Genomic DNA, 20969 nt, shown 5'->3' on the forward strand with positions numbered 1-20969 from the left:
ATGACACCAGAGTTGATCTAGCTAATGGGAGATGCATGTACTGCTTACAAATGTATGCCTGTGGTTAAAGGATCTTCTCAGGATACAATCCACACGTAAGGGGTGATCGAACAGACAGGGTCACTGACACCTCTAAAACAAATTACGTTTTTTGGAAAGTGTGTGTGTGTTCTTTTTTGAGGCTACAATAGCCTGTTTGCACACATGCTACTGAATTTGAGTGTTACATAAAAATGAAATGTTTGTGTTCACTTTGAAGAAAGGATTTTTTTCAATATGACTTCAATTGTAAAGATGAATTTGTTAAAAAAAAAAAAAGAAATAAAAAGACTTTTTGAATTTTGTTCAGGCGCATTAAAGAGTAAGAATTATATTCTGACAGGCGAAGCTGTTATAGAGAATAATCAACAATGTTGTGGAAAACTGTAACCTAAAGTGAAGCTGATTAAACTTTAACTGCATGTCCTGAAGTGTTATTTTTATTAGGCTTAGATTATCTGATGTATTTGAGCTGATCTAATACTCTGATTTGCTATTATAGAAACTACAGTGTATAAATTAGGGCTCAGTAATATAATTATGTGTTGTCTTGCAGTCAGCACTGTTGTGAGAGCTGTAATGTTATAGACGACTGACCAATCCCATTCAAGAATGCAACAACGCTTTTGTATAATTGTTATTATGATTTCTATTTACATTTATATGGTTTTTCAGGTATAGCATTTATAGCTAAAATAGTTTCTAAATTCCTACTATTACTATATATTACAAGTGATATTTTTAGACCAGTCAGAGCTGCTACTGATGAGTGAGGAATATTGTAATCATAACTGACAGCTCAGTGTTCAGGGAGCAGCAGGACAGTGTCCTGTTTCAGGGTGTGCTGAACTCCACTAAGGCAGTGTGGGGCTTATAGGTAAAAACATTTCTCAGTAGGGGTCACTCTTCCTCATCAGGCTGTTCTGTGACCCAGCTGCTCTTATCCTCTGCAGGGTGATCCAAATGACCACCCGTCTCCCTGGGGGGGTATAAACACTGAGCACTCACTCACTGACTTAACACAACGCTTTGTGTTATTGCACTTATTGCAGCTAGCTAGCTAACTAGACAGGACTTTCTTGAAATGGGTGAGGGCAGACGGACAGACGGGCAGACGGGGACTTTCTCTTGATTAGCTGTGTGGATAAGAGCATTAGGAATTTTCTTATTTCCACTGAGGGAAATCCGTCTTTAGCTGGAATGATATTTGGAATGAACATGAGCAGCGCGTGAACGTCTGGGAGATTAAAATATAAGTACGATAGCAGACTGGGTTAGTGCATATGTGAATGCAAGAATATATTCAATTCAATCAATTCAGTTTGTGAGAACATAATTACATGCAGTGAGAATTAAAATTAGTGTGCTTTTAGTTGCCCAATCAAAACATGTCACAGTCATTTAAAAACCTTTAGTTTTGCCGTGTTTAGGACACCACTTCTGCATTCAGTCAAAAATACTTCATCTTTTTCTAACATTTTTATGACCAGACATATGCAATTACAGCTTCTAGAAACATAAACAAGGACATTGAGTATTTGCAATGCTGTAAATTCCACACTTTAGAGTGCAATCCGAGTCTGTGTACCGTTACTAGCTTTAATTGTCACAGAATTATTTGGGGATACAAACGGTTGGATTTCTATCAGCAATGACTTGTACTTTTCCCCCCATTACGTATTAGAGGTAAACAAAGACATTATGAGTGCCTGGCACACCCTAAAAACTGTTCAGGAATGTTCTCCCAGAGGGTCTGCTACCAAACTAGCTAATTAGACTCAATAAAGCTCCAGAGCCCTTCGAGCAAATACATTTTTACATGGCTCAGTGGGAAATAGAGTCTGCTTGGTGCTTTTTTTATTCATGAGAGTGAAAATCTCAGGGAAAGGAATGCAGGTCAGGAGAAAACATACATACACAAGTATATCCAAACTTCAATATATTCCATCTAAACTATAAAAATATATCGAAAACTTTTGCTTTTGTTCTCTACTAAGGAAAAAATTCAGTGTAATTATGCAAGAGGTATCCTGTGCCTCTGATCTGTGTGCCAATAAATAACTGCATATGGGTGTTTTGGATACAGTGATTCATGTGAACTCAGATACAGACCTTAGAACACAGCAAGGACAAACTTGTTCCTGTTTCTCAGATCAGATCGAGTATAAGAACAGAGTGTTATAGTACTGTACACACAACATTACACTCTCAGTCAGATAGCACATACTCACAAAAACAAAGTGATGTGCCTGTTAATGGAAAAATGACTTTCCCCTGAATAACAGATGCAGGTATAATCTTAAATAGCACTTTTAAAGATTTTACAGCAAAAGTTCAGCTTCTCAAACTGTGTACAGCAACAATAACTTTCTGCCTGCTGCATAATAATAACTGGATTAAAATGTGTTGTTAATTTACAATAAAAACCATATGACACTCAAACGCTCGTCATTAAGTTGTCTGCTATAGGAGACAGGATTTATCCTTCTATAAATGGAGGATTTTCAGTAACTGGTTTCTCTGAATAGCCTAAAAACTTTATGTTGGTTTAATAACATAACAGACATTCCACAACAATAAATTAAAAAAAAAAAAATAAAAAATGTATGATTCGTCATTCTTTAATGAACAAATTGGCAAATTGCTGGGGCATTAAATAAATAAAGCACTTTGGCATGTTGGCACCTTCGTATTACTTTTCCTGTAACTACATGCCCTGTTTTGTTTAAATGCTCCTTGTTTGTCATTTCAGGACCTTTAATGATAGCTACATGACAGAGGAAATCCTTTACACTAGTGAAACAAACACATTTTGCCTCAATGATTATGCATACTGTGTCTGCACAGCAGCAACATAGCCTTGACTGAATATTTTTAAACATTTTGTATACACATTGTCTATTTGTCTGTAAATAAGTATCGAGCTGCATTACATCACTAATATTTTTTCTACTATCATTATAGCTTGTTACGACCAGAGTTCAACACAAATTGCTGTACACAATCTTCAAACTAACCCTAAGTGATGAACTTCCAGCCTCAATCCGGATAGTATATATACTATATACAGACTATATTAAAGAAAAAACAAACAAACAAACAAACAGCTAAAGACCCACCTCTTTTGTGAACACTTAACTAAACACTATTGTGTCACCACTTTAAAAGAAATACACTTGCTCTTCTTACACTAAATTAGAAAAACTTACAATCCTTTATCGTCTGCCTTATATACTGCTTGTGATAAACAGATATTACCAGTAGAGGGAGTAGTGTAGCAATATCACAGGAGATGTAGCAATATAAGGAGAGAAACACTTATCTAAACGATTCCTCTGAAATTTCTTCTTACTAGTCATTTTGCATGATGTTTTCATTTGCTGGCCCAGTGTCCATGCTGGAAGAACCACTGAAGCTGTACACAGTGAGTGCAGCTCTTGTTGTATGCCAGGTGTATTTAACAGCTGCTGACTGATGGGCTGGGTGTCAATACACTGAAGACCTTATGTGCCAAAAGTAGTTAGGCAGAATTTTATTGCACCCGTCACTGACACATTGGCTATGTAGAGAGAAAGAAACAGCAGGTGATTCTGTCTCTACACTTATAATGAGTTCTGCTGCTCTTTTGTGTGGTCAGTTTAAGATATATTGCCATTGAGCTACTCTGTAAATGGCTGTAATGGCCAAACATTATTCTGCAGTAGTATCTATCATTGCTTAATGAAAAATCGTTCTTTTTCTTAATTGTAAAAAAAGAAATCCGTATATAGTCATGTACTTTTTCTTAACCCAGCTTAAAGCATTAAGCGTAATTGTTGCAGTTAAAGGGAATCGAAGGTTGATGGATGATCTGGCTCTATGAGTATCGTTTGTCTTCGGCTGCTGATTTAAGGTCAGCTGTGCTTTTAATCATCTGTGTTATGAAGGAATTTCAGAACTGACCTGAGATCTGTGCTGAAACTGCTGGTCAGTCAGTGTCAGCAATCAGATGGGTTGTCTGTAATTGTGTGAGCTGAGACTGTGAGCTCAGACTGGATCTCTCACAAGACTCCAAGCACAGCAGATCTCACAGCGGGGACACAGGCGCATTGTTCATCCTAAGCTCTTTCATGAGCCCTTAGTAGATTACTGTGCAACTGGCTGTGTAGATGTGAGAAGAAGAAGCTTGTCAACTGCTCTGGCAAGAGGTTTGTGCTTCAGCACATTAAGGTCAGCTGTTTGTTAAGTAGCTTGTGCCTTCTTTAGTGGCCCTTTAATATTCTTTCTTTTGCCTTTTTTTTCTATTTGACACTCATCATCTGTTTGACAGTTTCTTGTGGTGTCCCTAACACGTCATTTTTAAAGCTTAAAAACATCTGAGAGTCAATTGTTTCCTGATTGGTACAGGCTCTAGCTTCATCTATAAAGAGTGTAATTCTGCTGTTGTAATTTATGTTGCTGCCTCATTCTCTCCAAAACATCCTCAGCCCCCTGGGGTAACACTGCATTCCCCACCCAATGAAACACTGATATTTTTAGACACTTTCCTCCAAAGAGCTCATACCATCCCTCCTCTTCTTCAAACCATCTTTGATGATAATATCCATGTCACAGAAAAGAACGATCTCCGGTTTACATGCAATACTAGCTGGACACAGTGATTGACGTCATAGAAACCTGAGTACATGATAGTACAATGCCTGTCACTTTCTCTTAATCATGCCATGCTGTATATAGAGATCACTCACTAGTACCAGTGCTGCTGAGATGTTAGACCAAAACAACCAGCTTTTGTCCTGGATGTTACAGGTATACATGGGCTAGCATAACTGAACAGAACTCTCTTTTAATAGATTAAGATGATCTGTTTTTTTAACCCCGATACTTAAAGTTTTTTTTTTTTTTTTTTTTTTTTTTTTTCTGTTTGTTTGTTTTTTTCTTTCTGGAACAAAGAACAAGAGCAAAACCAACAGTTGTACATATAAATACACAGAAAGGTATTTTTTATTTCTCTTAGCCCAAATCCTGTTGATAGATATCATCTCACTTTAATTTTGCGTGCATTAGAGCTCATTTAACTATGATGACAAATTCATAACTAACATCAGCAATGATTGAGGACACACGAAACACAATAGGGCATACATCTGGCAACAAATGAGGATTTAGCAAGTGAAAATATATTAAATACAGTCTAATTGATCTAATAGTCCAGTTTTTCCAATTGGAAGAGTACCATAAATCAAATATATGATTATTAAACAGATTTTCTTAAACATTTGCTAATTTCAAGCTTTAAAACTTCTTATTGCCAGATAAATTTGCTTTATTTTTTTTTTTCTCCAGGGGGAATAAAGGAAACAGGAAAAAACGAAAGAAATCTGACTTGAACAAGATATTTTCATATGAGAAATGTCATAGATTGCTGTGTAATAAACATTAAAAACATCAATGACTTTGGAGAAACTAGAAGAAAATAGACGTTGTCTAATCAAGGAAACATTTTCTAATCAAAGAACTTATTAAACAGAGGAACATGGAAAAATCAATAGTTTTGTAATTTATGCAGAGCACTGTTTCCTATGCTTGTTATTCAGAAGACTGTGTTATAGTTTTATATCAATGATGAGACCTTAACCCCAAGTTACTATTTCTTGTAGCTCTTCTATCTGTGTCTAAACCAGCAGTCACTGCTGACCTTGATTTAACCTTAAATTCAGCTGAAGCTGTGTTTGGTGCAGCAAATAAAATACACAGAATTCAAGCTACAGGAAGTGACAAATGTACAATTGCACATTGATGGTACATTTTATGGTCCCCCATGTTACATCTGTGTTCAAATTGCCAACTTCCTGTTAAATATTATCAGTACGGTCTAAACCAGGAAGTACATGGGACCTATTTACAAACAGCTTTTAAATTAAATAAACCCTTGATTTATTTTTCAACATTTTAAAAATTCAAAATTCTGCTAATATTAAGCTAGTGGCACCACATTAGATGTGTTAATGTCATTTTTGTTGACTGATTAATAAAATAGCAAACAGTGATTTATTAGAAACAATAATATCCTTTTAAAAATGCATACACTCGATGGCAGAGTACAGTACGTAGTGTACAGTAAATCGTCTGGGATTGCAGGGATTAATCGGCTGGGATTAATCCTTTCAAAGCTAATGGGAGGTACGAGACAGGCAGGGACCAAAGACTTCCGTTTCATGAGTACTGTGAAACTAGCTTTCTGGATCACACATACTGTACATGTATTTCTGCAGTTTTGGGTATAAAGTAAGATTCTGCTTAAGAAGGTGCATGTTGTTGGGGCATAGTTACTGTTGGGGCACAGTTACTGTTTGGGCACAGTTACTGACCACAAACATGACACTGACACTGACCCTGAGAAATCCTTGAACTTGTTGCTTCATTTCTACTGTTGTGGATGATGCCCTGTATGTACACTTCTCATAATCATTGTATGTTCATTGCTGTAAATGGAAAACAAGTATTTCTAAAAGTTCCCTGTGAACATCTTACAATATACAGTTTTGCTATGAGACTGATTAAAGGCTCATAATACATGTATTATCAGGTTACGTCCTATCGAGTTGCGTTTCACAATAAAGCCAAGGAGATTAAGATTCTACTTCATTCAGTCATCATTCTGACTCACTTCATGCTTCATCAACTGGAATGCTTCAGTATTATGAGTGCTAGCGAATGAAATCCAGCCCCTGACTGTGTGTATGTGTGTGTGTGCGCGTGTGCACAGTCTGTTTACTTTACTCTGTACTGTATTTCTAAGGTGGACATGTGAGGGGTTTACTCTTCACAAAGACCTGCAAGCCCTTAGATGATCATCGCCTGTGTGTGTGCGTGTGTGTGTGTGTGTGTGTGTGTGTGTGTGTGTGTGTGAAAGAAGGATGGCATCTCGGCTGGCTGAGAGAGCTAGATGTGTGGTGACAGAGTGAAGTGTCAGAACATGATTCTGGAAATACACGTTGCCAAAGGCCATTCAGAGAAGTAGCAGCCCTCTAGTTATATCTTTAGAACAAGATTACTGTGTGTGTGTGTGTGTGTGTGTGTGTGTGTGTGTGTGTGTGTGTGTGTGTTTGTGAGCGATGATGATGATGATGATGATGATGATGATGATGAAGGACAGTCAAAAGTATTGGATTAGATCATATTTCCTGGTATTACAGGTTATGAGGACAGGTTGTTCAGCTGTATTATGGCTCCCATCATTCATGTTCACTTGGTGATACTGTGGTATATGAATTTAGTTATCTATGAATGCAAAATTCTGTTTTGTAAGTCCTAAGTAGTTCCAAGCAAAAGAAGATATTTTTTATTTACACATAATTATGGTATGATTGTAGAGAATGTGCTGTAAGTGTTCTTTCAGAGCTGATCTGATGTTGCTCGTGTAAACTCTAGTGTTTCCTGTGTTTCAGTAGCAGCCCTCCAGGGGTTTGGGACCGGAAGTCATCAACTCATCTCATCAAAGCATTGCTCAAGATTATATGTACAAGTTCCACCAGCTTCCATTTGAAAATTAAATCACATTAAGTCTAAGGTTAAGCCAAATCCACAGATTATTGTGCCTTACGTTAGAGGAAAATAATTGTAGAGGAGCATCATTAAGAAACAAAACTGGACCTTTAAGACGATGGTAAGAAAACAATTGAAGATACATTGATTGAAGATACATACACTGCTGTTTGTACATGTGAAACTAATGTTTTTTAATACTAACTAATGTATAAAAAACTAATGTTGTATAACAGTGTATGTGTTGAATGTCTGTTGAACAAGTCCAAAGCACTTTGTCACTTTCAGTATATACTGTAATACAGTGTATACATTATATCTACAGAGATATCCATATCTGCATCCTTTAACACTTCTAAGATGACTGAACTATAACCACCTAATACAGGACATATGCAGATCCTAACATGAAACCAAACACACTGATCAGTCAGCTAATACACTTATAAGCAGTCCACCTCATTTTACATTAACATGCAAAGTCAAGGCCCATTAAACAGGCATAGAAAAAAACACACAAATCTACAAATGCAAAGGGAAAGATCTTACCTTGACATACTCCATGGTGGGATCCATGCCTCCGGCGTCCCTGCGACAGAGAGACAGAACTCTCTTTAGTGAACACATTCAGTCTGACTTTGTCTCTCTCCTTTTTGAGTGTCTGTGTCTGCAGTCTGTGTGTTTGAGGAAGACTGACCACTAATCACTGACCACTTCACACAGCCATGCAAGTCCAGAAACCCCCCGACACACACACGCACAGTGCTACAGATAATAGATCTTATCGAGGAAAGAGGAAACATTTTATAAAGAATGACATGAAGTCACAAGAGGAGAACCAAGAATATAAAGGAAAATTCAAAGGTTAGTTACAAAGGATTTGGTGGTAATCACCCCCCCCCCCCACCCGTCTGAAAGTCTGTTGGATTATAGGCAGTGGGTAGAATAATACCTCAAGATTTATGCAAGATTTCCAGCAATAAAACAAGCATATGATAAAGTAAAACAGAAATCAAGTTATGACAGTTTAGTCCTTGCAAATAGTTTTGTTTTTAATAAAGATAGTGAAATAAAGATCGTAATCAACACGCTACCTGCAGCAGTGACCCTTGCTCTGTTCTCTTGCGTGCTGCATTTGTTTCTGAACGTGGAATGCAGGAAATGTGGTGGTGAGAGCAGAAAAGCTTTTCTTCCCCAACACATTGTTAGTTAAAGTGGCGAGGCATGCTGCTCAGCTTTTTCTGCATTTAGCTCCATCTCCACCACCACACCGGCCACGACCTGGCCTGCCCCCAGCTAACCACCTTTCATCTTGGCTTACATAAAAAATAGCCTTCTTTCTTTCTCTCCGTTCTTTATGACGCCCTCTCTCTCTCTTTCTTCTTTCTGTCTTGATTTCCAGCAGGCTGTGTGATTGGGTGTCGTACACCCTCAGGGGAATAAAGGCTTCTGTTCAGGTTTAGTTCCAGAGCCTAGGATCTTATATAACTTTCGACAGTAACATCTAGGCTTGGGTAGCACTCTAGGTTTAGTGTTTATTGTTCAGAATTTTGTGTATTTAAGATTTTGTGTATTTAAGATTTTTTTCTATTTTGCTTCTGTTTGCTTGATTCTGGGGATATAAAAGATTAACATGCCTACAATTAAAGGTTAAAAAGGCCACATGTAGCATGTGTGGCATTAAGCACTAGAGCAAGACAATATGAAAAAATGTATGGTCATGATGACCTGAGCTAAATACCTCAAATAAAGACCAACACCTGGAATTATATTATGCAAATACACAAATGAGATGCATTTTCTTGTACACTGTCTAGTGTGAAAAATACCTGAATGTGTTTTTCAGGTGGTTGATGTCTTTTTTTTTTTTTAGGTTTTCTTTCTTTTTTTTTTTTTTTAGGTTTCCTTTTTTTTTAGTTGATGCAGTGAAACTGATAAAAATATCAAAGAATAACAATGATTATTAAAAGGTCACATATTACACATTGATTGAATTATATGTGTAAAACGTTTATCAAGTAGTTGGTTTTGGACAATACTAACAGTGTATGAGTTTATAATGTAGGTGATAATCCATCTCTCTCCTTTATACGTTCTTTGACTAGAAAAAAAAGCAGGCTAATTAATGTTACTTAAATGCTTAGTAACACTGTAATCCGTCTCTCAATCCATCTAGTAGAGGTTAAAACAGCAAACTGACACATGGAGTTTCATTAATATATGAATATTCATGTGTTAATGAGCAGGTAATGAGCTGTTATTTGGTTAATTCTAAAGTCTTTAATATGCAGGATTATTTTTCCATTTCTTAACATTTAACCAGAGGCCTGTTTTGTTATGTCCATGTTCAGCACTGAATTTCTTTGTCATGTTCCACACCACAGTGGAGGTTCATGGCTCCTATGAAAGTTACTAAGCCTCTAAGTAAATCTGCTTTACCTAGTGTACTAGGGGCAATATATTCACAGAAAAGTTACAAAAAACCCCAAAACATTAATTTTTTTCCACACAAATGGTTATATCTTCAGAGTAATTGGTGTTATCGAATCCATTTCTGCTCTTTGAGATGCCTCAAGCCTCAAAAATATGAAGGAGTTATCTTTAACCATAAAATTCTTATCCCAAAAGGCCTCGCTCTGAACGCCAACAGTGTACTGACTCATTTTATATCAGACTTTTGGCAATAAATTAATCATTTTATTTATACTGATTTAAAATGTCTCGTAAGTCCATTCCCATTCTGAACGCCATTCTGAACGCCAAAAAGGGTTTTAAACTTCTCTCTGCCTTTAGCCCCACTATATTAGCAGACACTCTTAAATGAAAACTTCAGTGGAGTAATGAACTGTGAGCGCACACTTACAGAGCTATTTATTATAATCTGATGTAGCATATCAGTATGATGCTTTATTAAACCAGTAAATAAAAATGTATATATATATATATATATATATATATATATATATATATATATATATATATATATATATATATATATATATATAAATAATAAGTCACTTTTGCTATAGCTATGCTGAGTGTTATAAGAATATAGAAGTGCTGCTCTGAGCACTCAGATCTTTTCTTCTTTACAATTATATGTTTTCACTGACTCCATTTGGGTAGAGAGCATAATAAATACCCAAATAGTGATTTCACTATTCAAATACTGCTTCCTCAAACAGCTAACTGTGTATTTGAATACCTGTGTACACTTTGTAGTGCTTTTGTTAGCACTTTGGGATCATCAAAACCACCCATATGGTCTGCATCCCACAGAGAGGCTTGAGGCATTTAGGACACACATCCATCTCACTTTGCTTTCTCCTCTGCTATAGCCAAGCCACAGCTGTATTGTGTCTTAATTTAGAGATTTGTACCCAGCTGAACTGTTGTGTTTTTCCAAACTTCTCCGGTCATGAGCAGGCCACTGGATTGAGGACGCAGCAGGTCACTAAGAGTTTTTTCTGAATTTCTGTAACATCTGAGACACTTTATGTGCAATTTACAAGACCTTATATACATACCTGTGTACTTGAGATGATCTCTCTCTCTCTCTCTCTCTCTCTCTCTCTCTCTCTCTCTCTCTCTCTCTCTCTCTCCCTCTCTCTCTCTCCCTCTCTCTCACACACACAGATCTCAGTGTAATTCTGCTGTCATTGTGAGCATCATTTCCACCAGAAATGCCTATATTTGAAAAGTGATTTACTGTGTCACTCACACTTTCTCTATTTATATATTTCTCTATTTCTCCCTGAGGACAGTCTATCTGTGTGCGTGTGTCTGTGTGTGTGTCTGTGTGTGTATGTAAAGGAAACGAATAAGAAAGAGACACTTAAGAGTAATCCAACACACACCTGATGGTTAAAAATGGTTGTTTACACTTACAGTAAAAGGAAATCCCTTAAACCCCCTGCTAGGTGGCGCAGGAGACAAGAATAATAATCAAGCAACAAACTTTAAAGCACATAGAGGCATGAGAAAGACACAAATATCCAGCGCTTATCTGATTACAGATGAATATGAAGAAAGCTTATCATGTGGTTTATGGGGCTGCATTGTGTTTCAGGTGGCTTGTTTACTGCACATATCACGGCTGTTTGGGTCGATCATGTCCAGGTGAGAAAAACAGCCGTTCCGGGAAGAGAAGACCTTCATGGTGACGCAGGTGCAGAAAGCAATCAAACCTCTATCAACAGCTAGAATTGAGCGGATGTTTAATCAGCTTTTGTCTGCCTTCAGTGTTCCTGACCCTAACATAAAACACACACTCACACACAATCAACAGCATGTCAGCTATTAGGTGCTCAACAGGAAACGCTTGTATAATATCCAGTACTGTGTGTCCCTAATTCAGCTAGCTGTCATCTCCACAATTACACTTCCACACCCTCTCTAGTCTTCTTATACTGCGCTTATCTCCTGCTCATGCTATGGTTATACTGTCATGCTTATAAGGCTAAATGACACACATAATCTCTTCATCACAACTGACATTAGCCTAATATTTCAATTAAATAATTTTGACCACACAAAGTAACAAAAAATTTTTAACTAAAGTAACATAAGTTACATGTCTTTTCCATAACATTGCATGAAATAGATAAACATGTCCATTATGTTAAAAAATGATCTTTTAGTAACAAAATAAGCAGAATCTGTGTTCAGTATATGAGGAAGTGTTCACTTTATAGTTTATTTTCCAGACATCACTTTCAAGTTACTAGCTGTACATCTGAAGCTACACGTTACAAACAATGTAGTACATTATGAAGCATGATTCTGGTCATATCACAAAGTCTAATCTAGAAAGTGTAATGTAGTGCACTGATGGGTTCCCATGATGCACTGTGGCAATTTATCGAACAAACAGTGGAACCAGTACACATAATGCAACTTGACCAGTATTTCTACTATTCATCTAGTAGTAGAAGTAGTGTTTATTTGTCACATATACATTACAGCACAGTGAAATTCTTTTCTCGGCTTGTTAGGAAGCTGGGATCAGAAATGATACACTCCCCTGGAGCAAGGAGGGTTAAGGGCCTTGCTTTAGGGCCCAACACTGACAGCTTGGCAGTGCTGGGGCTCAAATCTCTGACCTTCTGAACACTTTCCAAACCAATATTACACTTTATCACTGCACAGTATTCTTACTCATATTACATTACATGCTGTCTTCCCCTACTGCCTCTCCATTATCTCCTCCATCTCTCTCTCTCTCTCTCTCTCTCTCTTTTTGAGAGTTCTTTCATATTCACATTTATTGGATTCAAAATTGAATTCATAAATGGATTCAAACACTTCTCTGCATTCATCTATGTATAGATTAGCTCCGAGTCTCAGTAAAGTCATTCTGTACTGTGATATTAGATATCACTGGTTTGAGCTTATTAATAGTTAATACATCAGCCAGTATGACTACTGCAAACTACTCAAACTGCTTATAAAAATGAGGCAGGGCTTTTATCCACTCTCTTAATCACTCACCTGAACTTATATACACTCCAACGCTCCAAATGACAGACTGGATCTCACCTCCTGAAAGCCAGTGTACCAAACTCCTGCGTATATTTCCATTAAATCCACATCCAAACTTACACATAAAAATTCATGTAAGTAAACAGGAAAAGTGCATTAAGATCTGCTTTAGTCTGGTGTCTGTGTATCTTCCTTTCTGTTCCTCCCTCTCTCTCTCGCTCTCTCTCGCTCTCTCTCTCTCTCTCTCTCTCTCTCTCTCTCTCACACACACACTCACAAACACAACCTTCATCACCTCTTCCGCATGTCACGCAGAGTTACAACCAGGTGTTGTTATGGTGATGAGAGGTCATTGCTAACTGTATAGTTGGCAGTGCTCTTTAGCGTGTGATATCCATTTTTCACCTTTCCTGTGCCTGTTGACAGTAAAATAGCAGACCAATGTTAGGTAACCTTCTAAATGTCAGCTGACACATGTTCTTGTCTTTGTAGTAAGTCAAACATACAGAGAGAGAGAGAGAGAGAGAGAGAGAGAGAGAGAGAGAGAGAGAGAGAGAGAGAGAGCGCACTGGCTGACTGGATTGTATCCAAAAGTTGTGTTTTGTATAGCAAGATACTAAAGGAGTAAAAATTCATGGCTAGACTACCTTAACATTATGCCCTGTAATATGAGTGACTATTATCTCAGGATGTACCACATCCTGTATCATTATTCACCAAAGGTTTCTCTTATTTCTATTCTCTGAGTGGTCATGTGTTATTTCTCTTTATATCACAGTGAGGTTGAATTCTGGACTCCGATTGATCAGCAGGTGATGATTAATTTTCTCTACTGTTATCTTATTCAATTCTGTCTGTGCTCTAATTCAGATGCACTTGTTCTAATATGCAAAGATCACTCTAGAAACAGCTAACTCATAGGGACTTGTATGGTAGAGGACTAATCTCTGATTAATACTAATATTTTAATATTATAGAATAGATATTGATACGGTGAAACTTTCATTAAAATGCTGTTGATTTAATACTTTTTGAGGTTTTCTCCAGTGTTGTCACTTTAACATTCAGAGGTAAAGCACAAAAGAGGCTGATGAAGGAATAACTGTTTATAGGTGTTATAATGTAAGCAATCTATTTTTTCACTTGTTCCCTGGAAGTAAACGAATAGTACTTGCAATGATTTCTTGCTCATTTTTAACTGCTCTAAAAATTGGCAAATTGCTATGTTTTATTTCTTATGTACCAGCAGAGTTAAATAATAAAATCATTCATAATTTGTGGGCATTATTCAGGTGTGGTAAAGTGTGGTGTTACTTGCTATTGTGGATTCTTTGGAACAGAATAATCAACATAATAAATGTGGTGTCAAGACTTTTTGCTTCAACTTGGTATCTTAGCTTGATGTGATATTGCTCTACATAATAAAAACAGCCATTTAAATCTGCTTGCCTGGGGAGGTGCCTTTGTTTGTTTTAGGAAAAAAATCTTTTAGTGGCTCCTCATATTATCATAAAGATATACAATGTCTGTAACGAGAAAAAAGAAGTACAAAAGAAGTGCTTCTCAACACTTTCAACTAATGTTAAAGCCATATTTCACTTTTATATGTATTTCCAAAAATAAATGTAATAATCAAGACTAAGGTTTGCCCAATAATACTGATGTGCTGTTTTTGAAGCCTGTTCAGTAAATGTTTTTCTAGTTTTGTCAAGAGCACCGTTGCTCTGGCCAGGTCTCCTCTTGTGAGGCAGAGATGTTATCAGAGAAAGGTGACCTGGTTAAACAGAGGACAAATGGAAACAGTGCAGCTTTGTTGGTGCATTGTGATAATATCAGTTGAGATGAGAAACACAAGTCTGAAGGGGTAGCACTCAGACAAGGGCAGGAGGACAGAGACATCAGAAACAGGTGAGAGGAGAGACGATTTTAGTGACATTATTATCTTGTCTGTACTCAGAGACAAGGCGGGGGACACTCTAGAGTCCATATACTTATTCACACTCTATGGACAATTTAGAGATGACAATCAGCCTAAAACACTTTAAATTAAACTAGAGCAAACTGAACACACACAGGGTGTGAATCAAAACCTCCACACTGGATGTCTGAGGTAAACATGCTAACCACTGAGCCACCATGACCTATTATTATTATTATTATTATTATTATTATTATTATTATTATTATTATTATTATTATTATTGTTGTTGTTATAGAAATTAGAAATTGTAGTATTAGTGTTATATAACAGATTTACACACCTTAAGTAATATCAATAATAGAAGAATAAGCTGAACTAAAGTGATTATTAATAAGAGCGAAAACTTTTCAACTGAAGCGATGAATCAAAAACTCGTCTTTAACTGTGGCTGTTGCTTTATTTTTTAAAACCGTAAACAGTTATCTGAGCCAGCTGTATGTCAGTAAGTAAACTGATGTGTCAGGAATGTATTGTTTGAGCAGCACTTTGCTGGTGAAGGGGAGGATGTGTCAAACATAATTACACAGTAAAGCAGGCTGAAGAGGTTGGCCCACTCTGACACCACCATGTGTCATTCACTTGTATTTATTACTGTTACGGAAAGCAGCAGCAGTTGGAAGAGGTGGCAGGTTCGAGTTCATGCTCCCTGTTTAACTCTGCTCTCTGGTATCATTACAGCAGGAATGTCCTCATTGCCATAGTAGTTATTCCATATTTACAACAGCTGACATACATAAGTTTAAACATCAAACAATTATACACCACTTTGCCCAATTAAAATAAATATGCTACATGAATGACACGTTAAGATTGTACACACACTAAGCAGGTCACGATTTTACTGGGATGTCCACCTGGCGCCAGTTCTCATCAGACTGCTGTTATTACTGGGGGCTTAACTGTGGGACGACTGTATGATGTGATTCTCTGTTTTCAGCACGACTCACAAAATTACTCATGAGAGAGAGAGAGAGAGAGAGAGAGAGAGAGAGAGAGAGAGAGAGAGAGAGAGAGAGAGAGAGAGAGAGAGAGAGAGAGAGAGAGAGAGAGAGGGAGAGCTTTATTCTGTTAACTACACGTGTTAACTGTAAAATCTAACAATTCATATATACTTTTAAATTCTGGCATGGATTTGGATGGCTTGAACTGAGATTCCATCAGATTCCATCAGTTACTTCAGTAAAACCTGCCATGTACAGGCTTAGGCATACTGTATTGCTTACTGGTTCTTGCCGAGTGGTAGGAAATAAATGCTACTATGAAATGTGTAATTCTGTAATTCTGTGTTGAAGATGTAAGGTGCTATAAACACTAATAAACACTGCTTCACTGCACCTAATACAAGCGTTACTTTCTGCCTACAGTGTGTACAATCAAATCTGCATGACACAAAAAACTTTACAGGACAAATGCTTTAATTCTGTCTAAATGGTCTCTAAATTTGTCAGTTGCTCTAAGGTGCTTACTTTGTATCCACAGTTAAATAACTCCTCACTTACTCATATGCCTCTCATACTCTTCTTTACCTGTATTAGGGGTGTGTTACATGCGTGTTGAAGAGTAGGACAAACAGTTATGCTTGACTTAATACTTTTAGATGCATGATGGACCATTTACTGAATCTGGTAAGGAGAAGGGAGCACAGTTTGATATCAGATTGAGGACCTGGCTTTGAGGTTTGTTTGTTTTTATAGCTATTTATAACTAAATTATATACACTACACTATATTATACAGCCAAATGTTTGTGGAGACCTGACCATCACACTCTTCTGGAAAGGATTTGCACTAGATTTTCAGAAAGTGGTTGTGGGAATTTATGTCCATTCAGCTACCAGAGCATTAGCGTGGTGAGGTATTGATGTTGGGTGAGGAGGCCTAGGGCAAGGTGGCATTCCAGTTCATCCAAAAGGTGTTCAGTGAGGTTGAGTTCAGGGATTTGTGGAGGACAGTTAAGTTCTTCCACTCCAACCTTGGCAGCGCTTTTTATGTATCTAAGATGGGCAATGTTATTATGACACTGGTTTGGGTCTCTAATGTTCAGTGAATGGAAAACCTTATTCAACAGCATACAAAGACATTCTATGCAGTTGTATGCTTTCAACTTTCAACAAGTCAGTTTGGTGACAGAGCCAGAAAGGGTATGTGGTCATATAGTGCATCTTTAGCTGACATTTTCAAATCTGTGAGAATTATTAAGATTGTTGAAATTAGGACTCAGTATCAGTAATGAAATCTGTGTCACATACATGACCAGAGATATAGTCATATTGTAGAAGAATGTATTTTTTTATTATTAAAAAAGACATCTTGTCATGATGGATTAATGCTGAGTGGTGGAGCAGGAAAGATACTTACTTCAGTGCAAGAGTTTGCATGTAAATCACAAGTATTTCACATTTATAGAAAAATGAATGGCCAGTGATGCAGGCCTGTAAGGTGGCTGCTATGCACTCAGCTCAGGTGCTATAAGCTTACAGTAGCTTCTTCACTTTCTTTGCAAGTGTAGTAGGCCACATTTTTCTAACTTATGACCTTTTAATAATCTGCAACATCATATTTTAATTAAGATCATTGTGATCATGCTTGTGTTACATGGCTGAAAAAGCAAAGGAAAAGATAGACATTGTGAGATTTATTTTCTGTGGTTATTTTGTCTATGGTAGTAATTGTGTTATTGGGATTTGGCACGCTGACATATGAGTCGTTGTACGTGCAGGTCAAGCATGCGCAAAAAGGTGTATAATAAGTTGTAATGTATGGTGTTCAAAACTGCATAAGCACTGACAAATAAAAGTAAGAAAAGTTCCATATTTTCATTTAAGCCTGCATTATAACGACAGACCCATTTACAGGAGATTGGAGATTCATCTGAGAGCTTACAGCTCCTCTTACAACATCATACAGTCTGCCAAGTCTATTGCACTCTGTCGCTGACTTAGGCTTCTATTTGTGTACAGGCACAAACTTAATTTAGTGTTGTGTACACCAGGCATGTTTCTAATTTTCTTGGGATTTCCCATTCTCTTCTATTTCAAATTTCTGTGGTAAAGCAGAACAACCTGGGATAAGACTTCAGAATTTGCCATATTTTTAAACCTGTTTTTTTCTAAAATTGCTAGTACATATTGAGAGTTGTTAGTCCAAAAACAGCACCTAACTGTCATTTTCTCACTTTAAACACAGGTTTAGAAAATGTGTGATTTGCTGGAGCTTGGTTTTGTAAAGGAACACACCATTTTTATCACTCACTTCAACATAAATAGGCTCATTCAACACTGCACCGTGATAAACACTATAAGAATTTTTGATTGATGTTTTTGATGGTGGCGGCAGAGAGTGGGATAAAGATGACCAGAAGAACTTTGTATTCATTTGAAGTTCTGTGTCCCACTAAAAGGGCACATGGATTCAAACCACTGCAGCCAAAGGAGTAAATGCGTTTCACAGGAAAACAGAGCCACAGTTTTTTTTTCCTTGGTTATTTTCACTAGTCTGAATTTCTGTCAGCTAGCTTTTGTAATATTAGATAAACAATATCTAATTGTATTAATAATAGGTCACTTAATAATAGGTCAGTTTGTAAACTGTAAGTCATTATTGCAAATCTCAGCAGCACCAACAACCTTACCTAATGATACTGTATCATTCTAACTCCACTTCTTTTTCTAATTACTTCCCTAATCTCAGGGTCACACAAATTCCAAGAATATTTCTTCTTACACACACACACACACACACACGCACACACACACGCATATGCATATTCTTTATGTTGTGCTTATGTTATAATGAAACTTGAAGCGGTGTGATGTTAGTTTTCAAATTCGTTAATTTCTTTTTATGTCACACTATAAACACAGAAAGATACTATATATATATATATATATATATATATATATATATATATATATATATATATATATATATATATATATATATATATATGAATGTATGGACTTATTGTTGCTGCATGATGCTGATACCTCTGTAATGTGTAGTCTTGTCTCCGTGTCTGAAAAGGCTGGTTCTCCTCTATGATGTTGTGTATAAGTGGTGAAGACGGCAGGCGGCAGCGTGTTGGGTGTGGCAGTGACCCACACATCTCCCATGTCCTAGAATGGGAGGCAACACCCTTCTTTTTTCGGGGCAGGGTGCCATGAATAGATATTCCCTGATAGCTGGTGGAAGGCACCTCTTTCATGCCAGAGCTCAGCAGGTCCATAGAGGAAGCCAACGTGCACTGGTGGCTCATGTGCAGGTTCCTGGGCAAGCTGGCAAACTTCCCTTCAGCCATCATTCTCAGTTCTGTGAAAGACATTGAATAAACATACAATTTATTCTTTACTCCAATTTCAGAGCCTGGAGAGTTAAGAATATTTCTAGTTAGACGAGATCTTGCAGACCACATGAGCAACACATTTTCTCCAGAAAGTGTTTACCTCAGCATTCCTCTCCCTGTTTGTGGGACCACTAATTGGGCATAAAAATGAGGCCTCTTTGCACTGAACATTACATATGAGACAGACACATTTCCTTGCAGATCCACAGAGACTGTCTGATAACATCTCTGCACTTGTTCTCGCTTGTCCAACCACAAATGCCTTACTCATGTATTTATAAGGATTCACAATACACACTTAGGGTTTGTTTGTCTTTTTGAAAAAAATAGCATAGGTAATCAGATGAGATTCATGCTGTTTGCCTAAGTATCTGCAATTTAACATTCAAACATCTTATTCTCTTTTATGAGCATCTCTGCTGTAACACTGAGATTTTCACTGAAATGTGTACCTGGTGTGTTTCTTAGGTCAACACCCCCCCCCCACCCCCCATTTATACCTAAAATATATTAATTTTAATAACTTTGTGATGTTGAACTATAGTAATAAATAAAACAGCACATATATGCGTGACTCTCAAGATGCATCTGAATCACATCTGTTGGCTAATTTCTGCCAATCAGCATACAACATGCAATCTACTATCGTTTTAATCGTCATTCTTCCACATGAAACGATATGGTTTTGATTTATAAGACACCCGTTTGATATTTAATGATACCACTGAAGCTGCTGTGATATGATACCATTTGATATGATATGATTTTTATTGACAGTAACTATTTTATATTTGACAATTCCACTAAATGTTTTCTTTGAGCATTAATGAGCATTTGGTTTCTGGTCTCTGGAGCACTGAATTATGAACAGGTAGTTAACTATATATAATAAACTATGATTATATACAGGGATGCCTGTGATCTCTAGTGAAAATGTGTCTAATTTGCATTCTTGGCAACAACTTGAGTGAAAAGTAGAATCATTTTCATGAATTTCAGAGTTTCTTAGTATGTGCTATATCTCCTTCTTGCTTTAATGACTGTAGATGCGAGCTGGCATGGATGCCTCCAGTTTGTGCATGGATCATGGATCATGAGGTTATCAGAACCATCAGAGTGTCGTTGTCGTCTGAACGTATGCTTCATTAGAAGAATCTGACCATTAGTACAAAGCAGTTAATCCTAAATATAAAATACTTTAATATATTTGTTTTAAATATTTCACATTTCATTTATTTCCCAGATTTCCAAAGTGGTTTCAGACTATTATTAAAAATATTATAAAATAATAATGCCTATAATAGTAATACACTGACGCTTGGTCCATGTGGCAGCAAATTGAAAACGATTGTTATTACTGGAGTGTATGCAGGTCTTTGCAGTAGGTGAAGATTGCAGATTTGTTATTTTGTTTCCCCAGACACAAGTTGGTGTCTTTGAGCTTACTGACCCTATTCAAGTGTTCACACACACACACACACACACACACACACACACACACACACACACACACACACACACACACACACACACAGATTATTCTGCCACATGACCCTTTGTGATATGTGTGTGTGTGCATGTGTGTGTGCTTGAAATTCAA

General features: G+C 37.0%; 1 protein-coding gene across 6 annotated transcripts in view; it reads right to left on the reverse strand.

The window, feature by feature from the left end:
• Positions 1-20969, reverse strand: part of bcar3 (BCAR3 adaptor protein, NSP family member) — a 70633-nt gene that overhangs the window by 18154 nt on the left and 31510 nt on the right. For 4 of the 6 annotated variants that reach the window (XM_060882407.1, XM_060882406.1, XM_060882408.1 and 1 more), the window contains 2 exons: positions 19014-19335; positions 8116-8155 (listed from right to left, as the gene is read on the reverse strand). In XM_060882407.1, the coding sequence (XP_060738390.1) occupies positions 8116-8155; positions 19014-19335 (362 nt within the window). Of the gene's footprint in view, positions 1-8115; positions 8156-8660; positions 9005-13056; positions 13074-19013; positions 19336-20969 lie in introns of those variants that run through there. The other 2 variants (XM_060882412.1, XM_060882411.1) reach the window with 2 other exon arrangements.

The sequence above is a fragment of the Tachysurus vachellii genome, chromosome 11, assembly GCF_030014155.1.
Source record: "Tachysurus vachellii isolate PV-2020 chromosome 11, HZAU_Pvac_v1, whole genome shotgun sequence".
Taxonomy (NCBI): domain Eukaryota; kingdom Metazoa; phylum Chordata; class Actinopteri; order Siluriformes; family Bagridae; genus Tachysurus; species Tachysurus vachellii.